The 18,115-nt window shown below is 43.9% G+C and overlaps 1 protein-coding gene across 2 annotated transcripts in view; it reads right to left on the bottom strand.

Moving 5' to 3' along the window:
- Positions 1-4,212, bottom strand: part of C12H16orf78 (chromosome 12 C16orf78 homolog) — a 293,236-nt gene extending 289,024 nt beyond the window's left edge. For both annotated transcript variants that reach the window (XM_085637524.1, XM_085637525.1), the window contains exon 1: positions 3,905-4,212. In XM_085637524.1, the coding sequence (XP_085493650.1) occupies positions 3,905-4,009 (105 nt within the window). In that variant the 5' untranslated portion in view covers positions 4,010-4,212. The remainder of the gene's footprint in view (positions 1-3,904) is intronic.
- Between the last annotated feature and the right edge of the window lie 13,903 nt (positions 4,213-18,115).

Below are 18,115 nucleotides of genomic sequence, written 5' to 3'. Positions count from 1 at the left end.
ATGCAAGCTATCCTGGCTGATGAGGGGTGGACCCCTGAAACCTGTCCAAGGATACTGGTTTCCTGTTCAGGGAGGATCTGGCTTGGCAGTTTGTCCTGGACTGTTCACATGAGGTACAGGGTCAAGACTTATTTGAGTTTGCCAGGTCTAATCTGGGGTGGCATGGTGAGCAAAGGAATGATGGATTTAACCCAGATCTCTTGACTGGGGTGAATATTTTGATTTGTTCTGCATTCCATTCATCAATTTTGTGTCTTTTGCTTTCTCGCCCTAAGTTTGCCGGGTATGCCAAGACGTGGGTCCCGGGTTCACTGTGCCACTGGATTCAAGCTATCCTGGCTAATGAGGGGTGAAACCCCGAAACAAGTCCTAGGATGCTTGTTTCTGGTCCTGGGAGGAACTTTATGTTAAGGGTTCCTAAGCTTAAAAGTAAGCAAGCAATAGTCGTACGCCTGCATTCAACAGAGCTCTTGAGAGATAGGAGTTGCAGCGAAGAAGACTGAAAGGATTGAGAAATGGTACACAGGGGACACTGGCGAGGGTGGAGCACACATGAGCCTCAATTATATTTGTGGAAAGTATGTGATAGCCAGGAACATGAGTACAAACCTCACAGAAGTAGCAAAAAAGTACAACGAGCACATGCACAGTTGCCTACAAGCACAGGGGTAAAACAAGGATGCGTGCTTGCACCAACATTATTTAATCTTTTCATGGTTGAACTGTCAATCTTGTTGAACGAAAGTAATTCCCACGCATCCAAGTTAGGGGGCATCCAGCTGTCCAATTTATTCTACGTGGATGAACTGGTGCTCATCAGCCGGACCCCGATAGGCCTACAGCGGCTGCTGGACATCACATCATGATACTCTATAACAAACAAACTCAGAATTAACCAAGAAAAATCTAAAGTTATGTGTATCAGCACTCGCAAAACGAAAACAACGTACAACTGGTTATTGGACTCAAGGAAACTGGACGCTGTAAGCGAATATAGATACTTAAGGGTCATTTTAGACTCCAAGGGCAGCTTCAAGCCACAATGCGAGGCCATAAAATAGAGAGGATTAATGACCGCAGTATCTCTAAGAAACCCAAAAAACAAGTTCACTGGATCAAGCCTCCTCCCACTAATAAAGGTGATTCAGGCAAAACTGATTCCATCTATCACTTACGGAAGCAAAGCAATGAGAGGAAGGGACGCTGAAACTGTAGATGGTACGGTAGCAAGAGCATTGCGCATGATCTTTGGCTTGCCGAGGTACACATCACCTGCGCAGATGAGGCTCGAATTTGGGTTTGCAAAGGAAGAGCTGGCACGCAAAGGAGTATATTTAAAAAGCTGATACAAAATAAGCAGGGGAGAAGCAAAAACCCTCAACGCTCTCCTGTGAAAAGAACTGCAAACTAAAGAAAACTGCCCGGCAAGGCTTTACCTGGCGGACACAATCAAACAGTTGGGGCTGTGTCAATTATGAGATCTCCCCGTGCCCTTGGCAGGCTTCAAAAAAGCAGTAAATAACATCATCAGAAAAGAATCTCTCTTGCAGGACAAAGCCTCACTGGTGGAGCGAGCACACAGCTGGCTAACTATACAATCTTATACCAAACTCAGGCCCCAAACATATCTTCAGACCAGCTTCACCATAAAGACAAAAGAGAAGTTTTTGAAATTTCAATTAGGACTGTTGCCCTCTGCAAATCATTTGGCCCCATGTCTGCGCCCCTCAATACCAGCTAGGTGCCGCCTTTGTGGTAATGGCGAAGAAAACATCGCACACCTCATCACCATCTGTGAGGACCTGCTACAAGAACGCCACACCCTTTTGAGACCACTATTTAATAAAAACCGGATAAGGTCATTCAGGCAAGCAGTCCTGGCATGCTTCTCCGGCGATGAAGTCCAACTGAGCTGCCGACTGGTACAATATCTTGAAGCTGTAGATGTCCACTTTAATAAAGTGAAAGAATTAACAGGAAAAGTCAAATTGGTCTGGTTGTAGAGCAGAAACTAGAGCCATAATCCTCACGAAGAAGGCATCGCACTCGCATTAGTGGAAAAACAGGAAGGACAGCGACGGAACCCAGCGCAACCTTTGTATCCTCAGAGCCAAAATAATCGGATGACAACAAGGGTCTAGTCGGTATCTTGGTGTTCCTTGAGTTTTATTGCTATAAACTCTAAAACCTTGAACAGTTAATGGTCAGAGCTCAAGAACCGAATAACTACGGCTCAGATGTCTCCCTGAAACCTTTTGTTCTTCAAGCAATGAATTGCTTGTGTTGCTACAAGGGCACTATTGGGATTTCTTGTTTCTTTTCTACCTCCTATTCTACTGTTTACTTTTTTTGTAGTACACATGGTAATTCTCTCTTGGGCGGGATCAAGCAAGCACAAGTCTATGCGGAAGGGTCATCTCTTGTGGCCCAGGCACATTAAGGACTGTAATAATTAGCTGGATTTGAATGGGAATGCAAGTAAGCCCAACCATGCAAAGTTTTTAATGGCATGACAGAATTGAGTCAGTTCTTAGGCCAATCTTACACTCTGCCCGTATTTTAAAAGTTTTAGCTTTAGTACTTTTTAATAGCAGTTTTTACACAAAGTTTACCATAGTATCATCGTAATTTGTTATGGCTGTTTCGAAACATGAAACTTTTAATTGATGATGGTTTGTAATGGTTTTAATTAACTGTACAATAAAGTATTGCCTTACCTTACCTTACATGCACAGTTGCAATGTCAAAGAAGCCGCATGACTATCAGTTGCGGGTCTGATGGGGGTAAAAGTATTAGCACTAGTACATGATTAAAGTTGATTGTTTGCATGACACTTTAGTATCAGGTGCATGTTTGGTGGATACATGGATTTCAGAGATTTGTGAAACAAATGTAGACACAGAATACTGTTGCTGTGAATCTATGCTGAAAGCAGAATGATAGGTTTAGCAGCACATCTATATTTGTAAATATTGTCTTGTGTGATTTTATCCATGAAATCAACAATAGTTGTCTTTTTAATGCAAAAAATATATATAACTGATTATTTCTGAAAAACACCTATTTATAGGGCATGTACGTGTTGTAATATACAGCCCATAATATGGATAGTACCGCTTGTTTTCAAAAGCATGAACATAAATGATTTACTTTTTATATCTTCCTAATGTAATGCTTACAGTGTGTACAAACTTGAGGGGGCCCCACTGCCAAATACATAGAGGGCCCCCTCCAGACTCACTCAGGAGCTCTCAAGTACTGTGCAGAGGGAGGGCCCTGGAGCTCGTTGAATTTGAAGCAAACACTATAGTTCTGCCAACAACAGGTAGAGCAGGATAGGTTTGGCATGATTCACTAGTGATGAATTACCTTAGTAACTTCTTTATTAAGGCCTACTCAAAAATATTCCAGGAACGATGTTTACAGAGAGCCCAGGAGGGGGCCTCGACTGTCATTTCAGGCTGGACGGTTCCTATTGGAGCAGGGCCCGTACTGATTTGCATAAAGCTAGTCTCTGTCAGAGTGTGACAGTTGGATAGTGGAATGCTGCGCCGGAATGTTGAATGCCGTGATTAGTTCGAGCATTCCTTCTATCACTCTGGTATTTATTGTGCTAAAATATAAAGAACATGTATTTCATTCCCACCAGAGCAGTTTTTATAGCTAGGACGTCGTCAAATAATGTGATTTTAAAACGAGGAGTCTTGACGGTCATTTATTAGACACTGTGAGATCTAAGGCAAATTAGACCAACTTCCTAATCGTCAGCCACTCCCTTAAATGAACAGCACATAATTTGGAAAAGAGAAAGACCCTACGTTAGTTTAAAAATAAACCATGACATTTTACATTTGCCCTGTCAGCAAGGTGCAAAGTTCAGTAAAGAGGATCAACAATACCCACGTGAAACGTTTCTCTTTCATTTGAAACCCGTAAGGTCTTGGCTTGCTTGCTGTCTAACCAGTCTATAACCGCGCTGCCCGACTTCTTCCTGCCCACGCTTGACATCCTGCGGCAGGTTACATCCAGAAGAAGGATTCCCGCTAACTAAGTGAATCCAAGCTTCCTAAAGGCAGCGCGGGCCGCTGTGATCACGTCATAGTTACAAAGTGGAGCTCAAACGGGACTTTGGGGAAAGGAGCTAAATCAGGCAAGCTCTTCACAGAGCCTGCCACCAAACTGCCCACTCTTCCTAGCAGCAGCACACTGGGTTTACGTAGCATCAGAATAAAAGATGCTTCCTAGCAACCAGAATGTAAACATATTGACCTTTGAGTGGGCTATGACATCACGTCAGGTGACACATGGAATGAAAGATCTTGAGAAGCTTACAAGCTCGAAGTATACATCATAATGAGATGGAATTTGTAAGCAGGGGTCCGCCATCTTGAAATGCTCTTTCTGGTAACATTATCTAACTCAGTTTTTGAGTCCTTATTAAAGAATTGACAGCTTGTCAAAAGAAAACACATTTTTGATGTATTGATTCTTTCATGATTTATATCTATTACTTTTAACTGGAAACCCTGTTTTGGTTGTCTTCCTGTGCATGGTCGGAGAGGGTACATTTTACAAAGAGAGATGTGGTGTGTTATTTTCATAAACATCTATAGCCTAAGAAGAAGAATTTGCTATGGTGAGCTTCCATTGATGTACAGGTGAGCAATTTATTCCAAGAGTCTTTTCTTCTTAGAGTGGTACTAGGGTTATATTGCTCCTGGCCAAAACATTGCTCAAGCTGCTAACCAACAAACTGTGGGGGCATCTAAAGTTTATGATGACACAGTCTCCCGGGATATCGACTGAGCCAGACCCGATCCATCCAGACCCGATCCATCCAGACCCGATCCATCCAGACCCGATCCATCCAGACCCTCCACATGAACAAAATATGGTCTGGGAGGGAAAGAGGAAAACCCCTATGTCCAAGAAGCCAGTCCCAGACTTTGCTCTGTAGTTCCTCTTGGGTCTCCCTGGTATTGCCTAAAGGGTGAACTCCAGTAAGAATCACGACGAGGGGCAAGCTGCCTGAGGAAGATTGATAACTGACCAACTAGGGTTAAAAAGAAGCCCGCTTGCCACATTCCTACCTGGGTGCAGATTAGCTTCCCTTGGATTAGATGTAACCTATCTTGGAGCAAGTGATCGGGACCCAAGAAAATAATTGGGCCCAGGTGCCTGAGAGACAAGGCTAAGGCAACTCCTACTGGATAATATACACCTGGGCTCTTATTAAGAAATGGAGCTGAGAGTATTAGGCCTACAGGCAGATGTAGATTGGGTATCCTCAGAAGCCTCATTCATGCCGCTGGAAATTCGAGGTGGCTGTCGAGAAAGAGCTACAAGATGAGACTTAATAGCGTTTAATCGATTAATAAGGGGAGAAAGCTCAGCCTGTGGAAGCGCCTTAAGTTTGATAAAAACTGTCCTCCATGAATCACTCAATGCTGAGAGAGCTTGATGGTGAAACACCCTCACCCCCAACCATGATTAAGGGAGGGAGATGAATCTGTCCCAGGGTCAAAGATTTAGGTTCGTTATGGTGTGTGGTCTCAGGAACACCAAAACTAGTACCCAATTGATTGAATGGAAAAAATAGACCGGGTATCATCTTTTCCTTATCTTGGTTTGGATTTCAATGATGCTTACACATGGTCCACGTGTCTTAGAAGTAGATTAACCAGATTTTGTCATGTGGTCGGCACCATTTTCTCTCATGCTGCTTGCATTGGTAGAAAGCCATTGACACAAGTATTCGAAATGTATAAAAGGAAATGCCTTCCAACTTTGATGTATGGCATGGAGTTACAGGGATGTTGCTGCCATCCAAGTCGAGGAAAATAGATTTTGCCGCCGCCTGCTGCAGGGACATCTTAAGAATTTTGGGGGTCCTGGGTCAAACGCATTTTGTGGGGCCCTTTTTGAAACAGCTTTGAATATATGATCTGTTTTCTGCTTTAGTGTGCCGTCTTTAGTCAGGTCAGTGACAGTGCACAGGCATACTCATCCAAATTCTAAATATATTTACATCTAATATTCAGGGATTATGATGTGTGTTTTTAATATTGTAACACAGCAGCAGCTCATTAATAATCGCTGTGACACCCTCCCATTTTTCATTTGTGAGGTCCTGTTTTGATCTAAAAGAATTTTTAATGGTTGTTTCATGAAACATAAGCACAGCATTTCTCTGCCAAATGTCTGTAATAGACTCACACATCATGAACATTAAAAATAAATTAAAGTTAAACTGTATTTAAAACAATCTGTTTAAGAATTATTCAAGGTCATTAGGACATGACTCTCTGCAGAACAGAGCTAGCTCTATCAGGGGCCCCCGAAAGGCAGGGGCCCTGGGCCAGAACCCACTTTTCCCATGCCTTAAAACATCTCTGGCCTACTGGGGGTCTCTCCCTCGACACCCCACTTCCCCCTACACCAAGAATTAGGCCTTAAATATTTTCTGGACCTTATTGGTGCCACCCCTGTTGCCCTTTGGTGTTCCATTTGGACAATAAGGAAGCCAAGCTCAACCATGCAATTGTTAGAGATTGTCTCTCTTGCGACCATGGATTAAACATTCCATGGCTGAAGTATATAAGCGATACCACTTCGGCTCTGGGTTGTGCACACTTGTTCAAGAACCTATAAAGTATCACCAAGAAAGACAAAAGTTGGACCCAGGAATGCTTTCCTGCACACAGACTGGCTTCTAGGGAGACTGTGGAAGTGGTGAAGCAGTCTGTAAGAGGTTATTGTTTGGTTCAGATGAGAGCTGGGATCGCCGCATACCTATTATTTGTGCAGAACATGTATGTACACAACTTACTGTCTTGTTTTAGATTAGGAACAATACGCTGGATGTTGTGTTTCCCCTTAGGGCAATACTCTCTAAATTATATCTGTATTTACACATGTGATGTGCAATCAAACCAGAACTTATTGCACTTTGTTTTCTTTTGTAATTTTTATCTCCCTTGTACCAGGAAAGTTCTAATGCTTCTGTTGCATAGGCAGAAATTTACTAAGTGCAAAGCCGCTTTGCTCTTCTTAAAGCAGCTAAGTGACCAAGGTACCTGTTCTTTGGTTAGCTGTTTTTTTAAGGGCATTTTACGTATGACAAAAGCAATGTTATTTTAAAAAATGACCGCTCAATTCTACTTGTACCTTAAGTCCTGGCTTTTGTGATTGTATTGTATTACATTAGTTCACATTTATAGAACAGGTCTTTTTTAGGTCTCGCGAGCCAAAGGCTCGAAGAGACATTTTATATGTGGGATTTTCAAAGTGCTACCCACACTTTTGGCTGGCCTAAACCTGGAGTGCACGATCACATGCACGAGCACAGCTGCTCCCACTCCCCCCTCCCTTCTCTATAGCTTTGGCTCCTTTGAAGCACTTCAAAGGGTCCGCTCCCCGCCCCCAAGCGCTCGTTGTTTCTCCTTTCAAGTCCCGGAGTCTAATCTTCTGCCTGTCCACATGCTGGGTAAGAGTTATTAAACAATGTTTACTCTTTTCGTGTCTGAATGGTGTTTTTGTTTTGTTGCATTGCATTTAGTCAAAGTAATTCAGAGAAAAGCTTTCGGCTTGGTGTTTGGTATTTAAGACCCATTATTTTACTACCAATCACGGATGTCCTTTTATATTTTTTCCATTCTTCTGAACTGTAGAAACTAAAACCCTACTTAGCACAAGAAAGTCAAAGGACGTTCACGCTTTACTTTTTAAAACTCCTTTTTCCCATCTGAATGTTCTTTTTAGCCGCGGGGGTCTACGGCGCTCCCCACCTATGCTGTTTGCACCTTCCTTCGCCTTTGGAGCCTGGCCAGTACTAGAAAATGTTACTCCCAAAGTGTCTATGACCCGCGGCCCACTTTCATTCACAACTCTCTCTTCTGTACCTCTTGTTAAAGGTTAAAGCCTTTTATCAAAGTAAAGACATTAGAGGCACGTTTTTTTTTACCTTTGAACGAAAACGAAAATAATGTCTTCATTCTTTACTCCTCATGCTTATACCCGACATCCAAGGAAGAGACAACAAGGGTAAAGCCAGATAGCCGACTGTTGAAATCGACGCTTTAGACCCTGTTATATTTTCACGTCCTTGCATCTTAAAACCAAGGGTTTGCATTTGAGGAAACTTTATTTTTTACGTTAGAATATTTTGTACTTAAAAAAGCACTCGCAGAATCAATACACGGGGAAGCACATGAAAAATCGCAGGCAACGCGTACATTTATGGTTTATTCTGTGCTCTCAATTTACGAGAATTTTTACAACTGTGTACATTATCGTAAAAATGTTTCGTCGTGCATTTGTAATCTTATGTGGCGTTAACAAGTATATTTTAATGTTTAAAAAGTAAATTCATTTTATCGATTTTGTATTTGTTGATTTTTATAAAAGCTTAATTAATCATTCTTTCCGCGATGCTAAAATGCGTGGCTCTGGCGTTCAATGTTTATGGGATTGAAGGTGCCGGCTGCGCATTTAATGATTTGAGCCCAATTATAAAACTGTATTCTGTGCTATCTGTGGTTCACAGATTGGCGTCAGTGACTGGCAGTATGGTTGGCGGACCACTCTTGCACGACCGGTTATCGCACATACAAGGTCCGTGGTCTCGACGGGTGCCTGGCATTTCTGGAACAGACCAGGGGTTCTACACGGCCTCGTTTTAATTCTAATTAAAACGTTTCTAGAACAGATATGTGGCTTAAAGGCTAGTGCGGCGGACTTGGAAGGTAGGGAATCAGGTTAGTCTGGAGGAAGCCTCAAACATCCTGTGATTGTTAGTAACTCGCTTATTATCCCGGTGCCTAAAAATGAATGTGCCCTTCTGTAATGCAACTGGTGCCCATGTAAGGCGCTGTTTAATCGTTTTAACTATACCCAGTATGCACTCTGATATCATATTTCCTCTTCTAAGGCAATACTTGCTGCATGCAATACAATTGTGGATAAGCACGCTAAGTATTGTAAACGGCAATGCCTTTTATTTATGTTTTCAAAACATGCAAGTGGTGTTCATGCACCGCTTGCAGGTTTTCAGAACACATAATTAGAAGGCATTGCCATTTATAATGCCAATAGCTCAAGCTCTCACAAATGCGAGACCTATTGCATTGCAAATGCTTGTTATGGGTTTGTGCCTGGTGTGTATTCTATTTTTATAGATGTATTTTCATATTTTTTTTTAAATATTTGATTTTTTAAAATATTAATCCGTGTTTATTTTAAATCATATAAGTCTTTTATGATCATCTGGGAAATGATTGAATAAAGACTATTTGATTATTGATTGATTGATTGATTGGCATGTTTGGCTGGAAACCTCTCTCAGTTTGTTGCGAGTGCCCTGCTTGGCCCTCCTGATGTTGGCTATCGACCGGAAGCAATCATTGTCAGATATGGCTTAATTGGCCACACTTGTCGCTCCTGCAATGGAGGTTTTAAGGAAAGAGGGTAGCATCAAGCTGGAAATCAAAGTATCCACTGAGGAAGCTATCGCAGAGTTCCACCCCCACTGTCCTCTCCAGCATCCTCTCAATGGAAGTACACGTCACAGAGGGAGTTGAAGGAAGTGACCCGATTAGGGCCACCCGGATCACTCGCGACCACCTCTCGGTCTTCCAAGAAATGAAGAGTCGATGAGACAGTAGAGAATACCAACCAAGTTATTTATTAGTAATTACGCTAGAGCAGAGTCCAGTCAGGCTAGCCTACTCAGATGCTACCGAGGAGACTAACTTCAGAACACTTGGTAAAACCTAATATACATTTCCAACATCCATAAAGACCCGCCCAGACTGGAATTTTCCAGCTCAGTCACTGAGGAACAAAGGAGGTACAGAAAGGTGAGCTACCACCTGCAGAACCGGTACATGTTATCACATTCTCAAGGTTGTCTTGTTCAGGCTCAACACTCTCTAGTGTGGGAGCAAGGCTACGGGAAAGGAAAGGCATGCGAAGGCAGAATAAGCTATTCATTATTACGTTATGATTCAACCTTGAATAAGATAAGAAGGAGTAACTCGAAGCAGCTTTTTGCTGAGGAAGACTGTTCATGAGACAGAAGCTTACTTTCGATCACAGTGCAAAATGGCGGCTGAAGACAAAATGGCGCCCCAAATGCTAACTTAACTCGCACAATGCTAGAAGAAGTCGGCTAGACGCATTTGAAGTCCAACAGACCCTCCTTTTAGCATTTGCTAACAATTTTGTCTATTCTAGCATAATAAGAACATTCATTAATGCACAGCAATACACATACTGTTAATATCCACAAATACCCTCATCAACATTCATCAGGTCATGGACAGTTTGCATCATCATTGCTAAGGGTTTAGCGTCATGCCCTGGGGCCTTAGGTGCCGGTGTTAACTCACTAAAACAATATGTACAGCAGGCAGGAAGACAATTAACACACAGGCAACAAGTGAAAATGACACCCGCAATGGCTACTAGAAAAAGGAGTATTTTCCAAACCCCAGAATGCTATCGAACCCCAGAACCAGCCAGAAAGGTGCCATTCTCTTGGTGAATATCTGATGCGAGTCGGTGCAACTTCTGTATTGCTGCATTGACATTCGGAACATGATCCGGTATGTACACACAGCAACTACTACTGATGATGAGACAGGCCCAACCCCAGCAAGGATGATGTCTAACACCATCCTGTTTTGAATGGCAACAAGTCTCGTAGCCTGAAGCTCAGCTGTAATGTTGGTCAGTATTCCTGTAGTTGGTGTTGATAACTCCCACCACAACACTTGTGAGTCTGCAAAAGTTAAGGCTCTTGGACATAGGACCCCAGACAGGCTCAATACCCTTCATGGCATCAGTGAACTGCTGCATTGTGGTGTCTGTTTGATCAATGTCCTCGGTATTGATAACCCTTCTGATACGGGATAGACCGACTCCCCTATGCTGTAATCGGTGGTCCCTATGGTAATTGGACGGGCCTATATATACTGGGGGTAGGAGGAAAGAGACATAACATATACCAGACCATCCCCTGGGAAGCCATACATAAGCCTGGGACCCACAAACAAAATACAATACACATTATGGGGTGGAAGTAAAGGTCGGCTATTGGTTGTGCTCAAATCATAGGTATAATTGCAAAAACTCCTTCCTACTTTAACACTCCCAAAACCTTGGACACAGAAACTAGCTGTCGTGTTAACTATTGGTACTGCATTGCTTAAGTAATATTACGCATCTGAAAAGATCTGAAGTATTCAGTGACATTAAAATCTTGAAAATCCATCATTTCATTTTGGAGCCATGTTACATTTTTTTTCACGTCATAAATATTCATACAGGCATTTGGATGCAAAGTATCAGGGACCCCTTGTTCTCCTGGAGTAAACTCCTGGTGTGCACGGATGTATTCTAACATAGTCTCATAATCGGCATAGGTTATATCCATTGCATCAGTATGGTAATGGATATATACCATGGTAAACAGTTGAAACCATGCCTCACAGCTCCCTAAATATTAGAAGGGTAGGGACATTAATAAATAATTTTTATGCATCACAGAAGGGAGCAAGTCATAAACCCAGCAATCATTAACATTAGAGGTATGGTGCGCCTGCTGTAGCATCTGTAAGAAAACATTGTCAACGTACGTTTGCCTGTGTCCCTCCTTATGAGGGGCCAAAGTTACAAATACATGATCGGGGGAACAGGGGTAGTACCAATCAATGAATGCACAGGATATTTCTCCTCAAGAAACCACATAATCCTGAATGGAATTATTAACAAGATCAGAACAATTACTACAAAGACTGCCTTGCTTTTAGTGGACCAGCTAGACCAACCGGGACCACTTTGTTCAAAACATGGAGCTGCCAAAGGTTGTTCTTCTTCCATAATTAGACAGCCATATGGGTAATTTTTTTATATCAGGCTACCAGAGACTACCAGAGGAAAGGTCATACAATGGAGCCAATGATGATGAAACAAAGAAAAGAGGCACAAAACCCAGCATCCTTCTGAGCCTCGCTGGTAGACTCCTATTGTTCACAGCAGTGCTATTGAGCACTTCTTGGTGGAGCTGCGCGATCGCAGCCGTTCTGAAGAAATCCACGTCGCTCAGGATAGGGCACCCTCCTTCCTGGTAAGACACCCTCAACTTATCCTGTCCAATGTCTCGGACAATGCACCAATCTCCCTTTCCCTGCTCTATCGTTGGTACAGCAACCAGGGTACATACACCCTATCCTTCATCCATGCAGTCCATCCCTACTAATCTGACTTTTCTTTTGGTGCACTGTCCTTCCGTCGGGGGCGCAAATTGTATTTAGCCACTCCGGGCACTGTCGTCACGGAAAAGGATTTTAAACTCAGAGGGGCCAAGCGACTGGGACTCAAGCTCCTGTGGGCCAGATGGAGGAGGATCCTGGGTAGCCCTTACTTCAGCGTCTTTCTCCTTCTCTGTTTGTGCCCAAATCAAATTTATTCTGCACCATAAATCTTTAAATTTATAACATCTGATGTGTGTTCCTTAATTAATCAATTTTGTTCCGATGGATGTGTGGAGGGAAAATTAACATGAAGGCCGATGATGTGAGCCACGAGAGATCTGAGGCGAGTATGCTGTCAACCTCACACACTGCCGGATACGCATTCTGAACCAGAGGCCTCGTGTATAAATTTGATTTGTGATACTGGAAGGATTAATAATCAGCCGGGTCGGAATTATAACCGGCAGTAAGGTGTTTGAACTCCTTATCCAGAGCGTTACAGCCCTGAAGAAGTCGAGGGAAAATTCACTAACGGCGAAACACGTGTTGGCTGGACTTTGTGTTGTTATCGTTCTGCCATACAGGGTCTAACAACTTACATATTCCCTTCACACTAAGTGATCTGGCCCATGCACCATTGTGACTATAGGGAGTACATATGCATCTGGTAACATCGATTTCTGCTTCTCTAACTTATCAGTCCAGCACCCTTCTTCAGCTAAACGTCCTGTTCTCTCCTGCCATATTGCTAACACCTCAATTGTTGCCTCGCTTTGAATCTCTTTAACGTTCTCCAGTGTATCTTCGAACATCTCACCGTCAGGTACCCATCTAGCAGGACCTGCCACAAACATTCTGTTCATCTTAGAATGGGCAGTCTCCTTAGCTGTCTGATCTGCAAACACATTTCCCCTCCCCACATCATCAGTAATTGCCTTGTGTGCACCCCATTTCACTTTTGCTAGCTTTTTGGGAAATGTCAGAGCGGACAAAAGCCTGTGTATCAGTGGGCCATTCTGGATTGTTAACACATGTGAAGTCAAGAATCCCCGCTCGAGAGGGCTCTTGTGACGTTATCAAGCAAAGCAGAAAAATAAGCACACAGCCTCTGCTTACCTCCAAAGGCTTGTGTTAAAACAGAAAGCACGCAGTCAGCCGTCTCGTGTACATACAACACTAATTTAGCATAATCTGGGGTGCTAAGCACAGGTACAGAGCAAAGCGCAAATTTTAATTGCTCAAAAGCTTGCTGACATTAAGGTGTCCAGGGCAAGGGTTCATGCACATCTTTAGTGGTTAGCTGCAACTGCGGCTTTGTTAGTAGGGAAAAGTTAGGTAACCCGTGCAGACAACACAAAGTAATACCAATAAAGGCTCGCACATCCCTCTGAGTCTTAGGGATGGGCATTTTGACAATAGCACTAATGCGTTCTGGTGTTAGTCTCCTTCCCTCCTTCAGCAGTAGGTGACCTAGGTAGGAGACCTCCTCCTGTCGACAATATTGAAACTTTGAGAGGGACACTTTATGTCCGTGCTGTGCCAAATGTAGTAATAATTTGACTGTTGCATCTTTGCAACCTTCTTCAGTGTCAGAAGCGATCAGTAGATCGTCCACATACTGCGGTTATATATTACCTGGGGGAAGTGAGAGAGAATCCAATTGGCCTTTTAAAGCTTGGCTATATATGCTAGGACTTTCAGTATGGCCCTGAGGAGTGTGACAGAATCGGAAGATTCTACCGGCTAGAGTAAATCCAAAAAGGTGCCTGCTATCTGGATGAATGGGAATGCTAAAGAAAGCATTTTTCAAATCAATCACAGAAGGATTTGGCAGTGGAAGGAATCATCGTCAGAAGGGCAGTAATGTCGGGGACCACAGCAAACTGAGAGACCACCATTTTGTTCACCTCACGCAAATCAATCACAAAACAATGGACATCGGGATGGGCATCAGAGGAATCCAAGGATGCCTTTTTAAGAATGGGAAGAATAGGGCTATTACACACATTTGCTCCTGTCACCTCAACAGCTCCTAACTTGATCAAATCCTGTATAATCTGCAATAGAGCTTGTTCCCCTGCCTGTGGTATTTTGTACTGAGAAATACGAGGCAACACAGCATTGTCTTTGATCTTAATAGAGACCGGAGGCATCTGCAACAGCCCTATCACCTGTAGCCCACAACGTGGCCGGAACACCTTTGAATTCAGCAGGGAGCGGCGCATCTTTGGAAAAACACTGCTTGGTACTAGCCACATTTGGTCCTATTGTCATAATCCGGAGAGCAAAAATTGTTGCTTGCAACGTCTTCAACAAATCTAGTCTTATTAAATTCTCTCCACAATTTGTTGTCAATAAGAATGGCTAGTCTACGGTAAAAGGGCCAATAGTCAAAGCAAGGGGTTTGGATATGGGGCTCACGACCGGTACGCCTGAAAAGCCTACCGAAACATTATTTTGACCAGACAGAGCTGCGCCGGCGACCATCGAACAAGAAACAGAGCTATTCATTGCACCTGTATCCACCAAAAACCTTTTTACTGAGCTGTGCAAATCCACTGTGACTCATCTACCTGAACCTCATCACGACTACCTCCACCACTACCCCGTCCATGAGGATCCCGTCCTCTGGGGGCCGCAACTTCCTGAAACAACTCCAGGTACTCGCTTCGCCAGTGCCCCTCCTTCTTACAATATGCACACTGGTTCGACCCCACAGGTGCACTATTTCTGCTAGTGCGGGGCAGCTGTCAGGCCGGACCGGTGCCACGTCCTCCACCGTTCCCCCTAGTTGCCTGCTGCATCAACCCCTTTGCCTTCAACTCTTTATTTTTCATCTATTCCTTTTCCTTCTGCTCATTTCCCTAAGCTCATAATACTGGGCCATAATCAATATCACTGAAGGGGAGGATGTAGTCCAAGTGCTCTCCGAAGCCTGTAACCGAGTCGCGAATTTGGCAAGCAGGCTCGTAACAAATCTGTTAACGAACAATCGGACACCTCACTGCATTGACAAATCCTGCCCACTGAAATCCCAAAACACACCTTCAAACCTAGTAAAGAAATCGGATATGCTTTCATCTTTCTTCTGACGACATGCTGCTAATTTGTCCCAGTCTAACCGTCTAGGTGGGATGAGGGAGTGCATCTAAGTAATAATACGACTCGGCAAAGCTAGTATCTCAGCCCTAGGCTTCTCACCAGACTTCCTTGCTTTATCCCTGGCCCTGATCTCGTCCCGAGTGCCACCCAACTCCACGACGTGGTCCTGTGTATGCACCTGTCTCCAAATATCCACCGGTACCAACAAACCAGAAAACATCTCAATATCTGCCAACGTCATCATTGTTGACGAGGCATCCTCTGCCAATTCTTTGTAATATGCAGTAGGATTTTTTCTAGGGTCTGGCAACTGACTCTTAAGAGATAAAACCTCATTCCTTTTCCATGGAGTGTAAACTCATTGTTCTTGACAGTGGGCCTCTACTTGCTGCCTGTTAACGGCATCATGCTGATTATTCAGATCCGGTATCTCAGGGTGAAAAATAGGATGTACTTCCCTCATCAGAAACTTGGACACCGTTGTTGGTGTTTTCTGTAGTAACCTAACTCGGTAACCAATGAATGTGGTAGCATTACTAAAAACATTGTTCGGAGCCATGTCGGCAGCATATACACGGTCCCGGATGTCATATATTATCTGAGGTGCAACACTATTGAAACACTGTTCCCACAACCTTATTAGTGTGGCTGACATATGCTTGAGGGCATGCTGTTGCACAAACGGTTCATAATCTTTCATCACACTCCACACATCCTCCACACTGTAAATCGGATGCCGGGCCCACTGTGCGGCCTGATCTGCCACCATCTTTTTCTCCTCATTCCCCACATCAGATCGAATTAGCACCCGCCCCATTCGTTCCCGAGCTGCTGCCCAGTTCCCTTCATACGGTCCACGCACCGGCATCCCAATACTCAGCACTGTCGGGGAAGAGACATTTGAGGAAGACACAATAAATGAAAGGGCAGGCACCAGAGTTATTAATGGTTGCGTTGAGGGTGTGAGAGATGGAGAGAGAGCATATGCGGAAATGATAGGTGTAGCAGGGAGACTTCCAGTCATTGCATCCATAGTATGTGAAGCTAGAGAAGAAGTAGGTGGTGCCGTAGCCAAAGCAGCCAGGTCAGGAGTAGAAGAACCAGAGGTGGAAGCAGGGGGGGTGGAAAACTGAGGCCTCAGGACAACAGGGTAGATTCTCTGCAGGGAATAGGGAGGAGGAGGTCGAGCATCCAACAGCTCCTCCACGAACGTATCGCCTTCCTCTCAGGAGACATAGGATTTATCACATTGCAATCAGAACTTTCTATCAGCACACTCCACACCTTTTTCTATTTTCTCTCTATCATACGCTACTGCTTTCTGAGTCACTGTCTGCATCTTCCCTCTCGAGGGCCTCTTTTTCTGCTTTCATCTACCTTTGTCAGGCTTACTTTTGCCATACCTGAAGAGAATCAAACATCAACTGTCTACTTCGTTTTGCAAACAATTTATCCTGCAGGAAATTCAGTTTTTGTTCATCAAAGGTACCTGTTAGTGGCCACTGCAGCTCGGCATTGTCCCTCGTATATGTGTGCCATAATGTACTAAACCTAATAGGGCCAATGCCGTGGTTAACATACATATCGAAGTTTTGGGTGCCTTCTGGAGGTGCAGGTTGTCTTTCCTCCAGTCGAGCCTCAGCAGAATGACAACGGCACCTCAAACACCACAATTTCCTCAAACAAGGCATCTTAATAAAAGACACCTTTACTATTCGTACCAGATGAATAAAAAAGAGTTGGTCCTCGGACTGCATCAAACAAAGGAACCTTTAAGTCAGTCCTCAGACTGCACCAAAGAGACAGGCTTGGCCCCAGGCATTTTTTCCAAGAGTAAGCCAAAATTCATTATGTTGCCTGGCAGAGTGTCCGCAGACACCCTGTATCTAAATGGTCAGCAGACCTACCAAGTTGAAACAAGCCAAGAAATGGTCTCCAGACCACACCCAAGATTATTCAAAATGGTGCCATAGTTCAGCAAAAATCAAGACAAACTCACATGGTGCACACAGGTTGAACAAAGTTATTCTCTACTGCCGACTCTTTGGACCAAACGGTCAGATCCAAGGGTTTTGCCTATCAGGACCCCAGCCGGGATGACCGCTGGGTGAGGCACCGCTCGATCAGACAGATGGGGCAGCTGTGAGTGCTAGGTTCTATCATGCAGGGATCCCTGATCCGCCCATCCGACCGATGTGGCCCCGTCCTCTCCACCCGTCCGCGGGCAAAGATGGGTCAGCCCGATGGAGTCCCTGTTCGGGTGCCAATTGAAGGAAGTGACCCAATTAGAGTCACCCGGGTCACTCGGGACCACCTCTCGGCCTTCCATGAAATGAAGAGTCGATGAGACAGTAGAGAATACAAATCAAGGTATTTATTAGTAATTGCACTTGAGCGGAGTCCATTCAGACTAGTCTCCTTAGATGCTACTGAGGGGACTGACTCCAGAACCCTTGGTAGAACATAATATACATTTCCAACACCCCTAAAGACCCGCCCAGACTGGAATTTTCTAGAACGGGCACTGATGAAGAAATGAGGTACAGAAGGGTGAGTTACCACCTGCAGAACGGGTACATGTTATCACATTCTCAAGGTTGTCTTGTTCAGATTCAACGCTCTCCAGTGTGGGAGCAAGGCTACAGGAGAGGAAAGGCATGCAAAGGCAGAATAAGCTATTCATTATTACGTTAGAATTCAACCTTGAATACGATAAGAAGGAGTAACTCAAAGCAGCTTTTCGCTGAGGCAGACAGTT

The sequence above is a fragment of the Triturus cristatus genome, chromosome 12 (assembly GCF_964204655.1).
Source record: "Triturus cristatus chromosome 12, aTriCri1.1, whole genome shotgun sequence".
NCBI lineage: Eukaryota > Metazoa > Chordata > Amphibia > Caudata > Salamandridae > Triturus > Triturus cristatus.
This window is presented reverse-complemented; position numbering and strand designations above follow the sequence as displayed.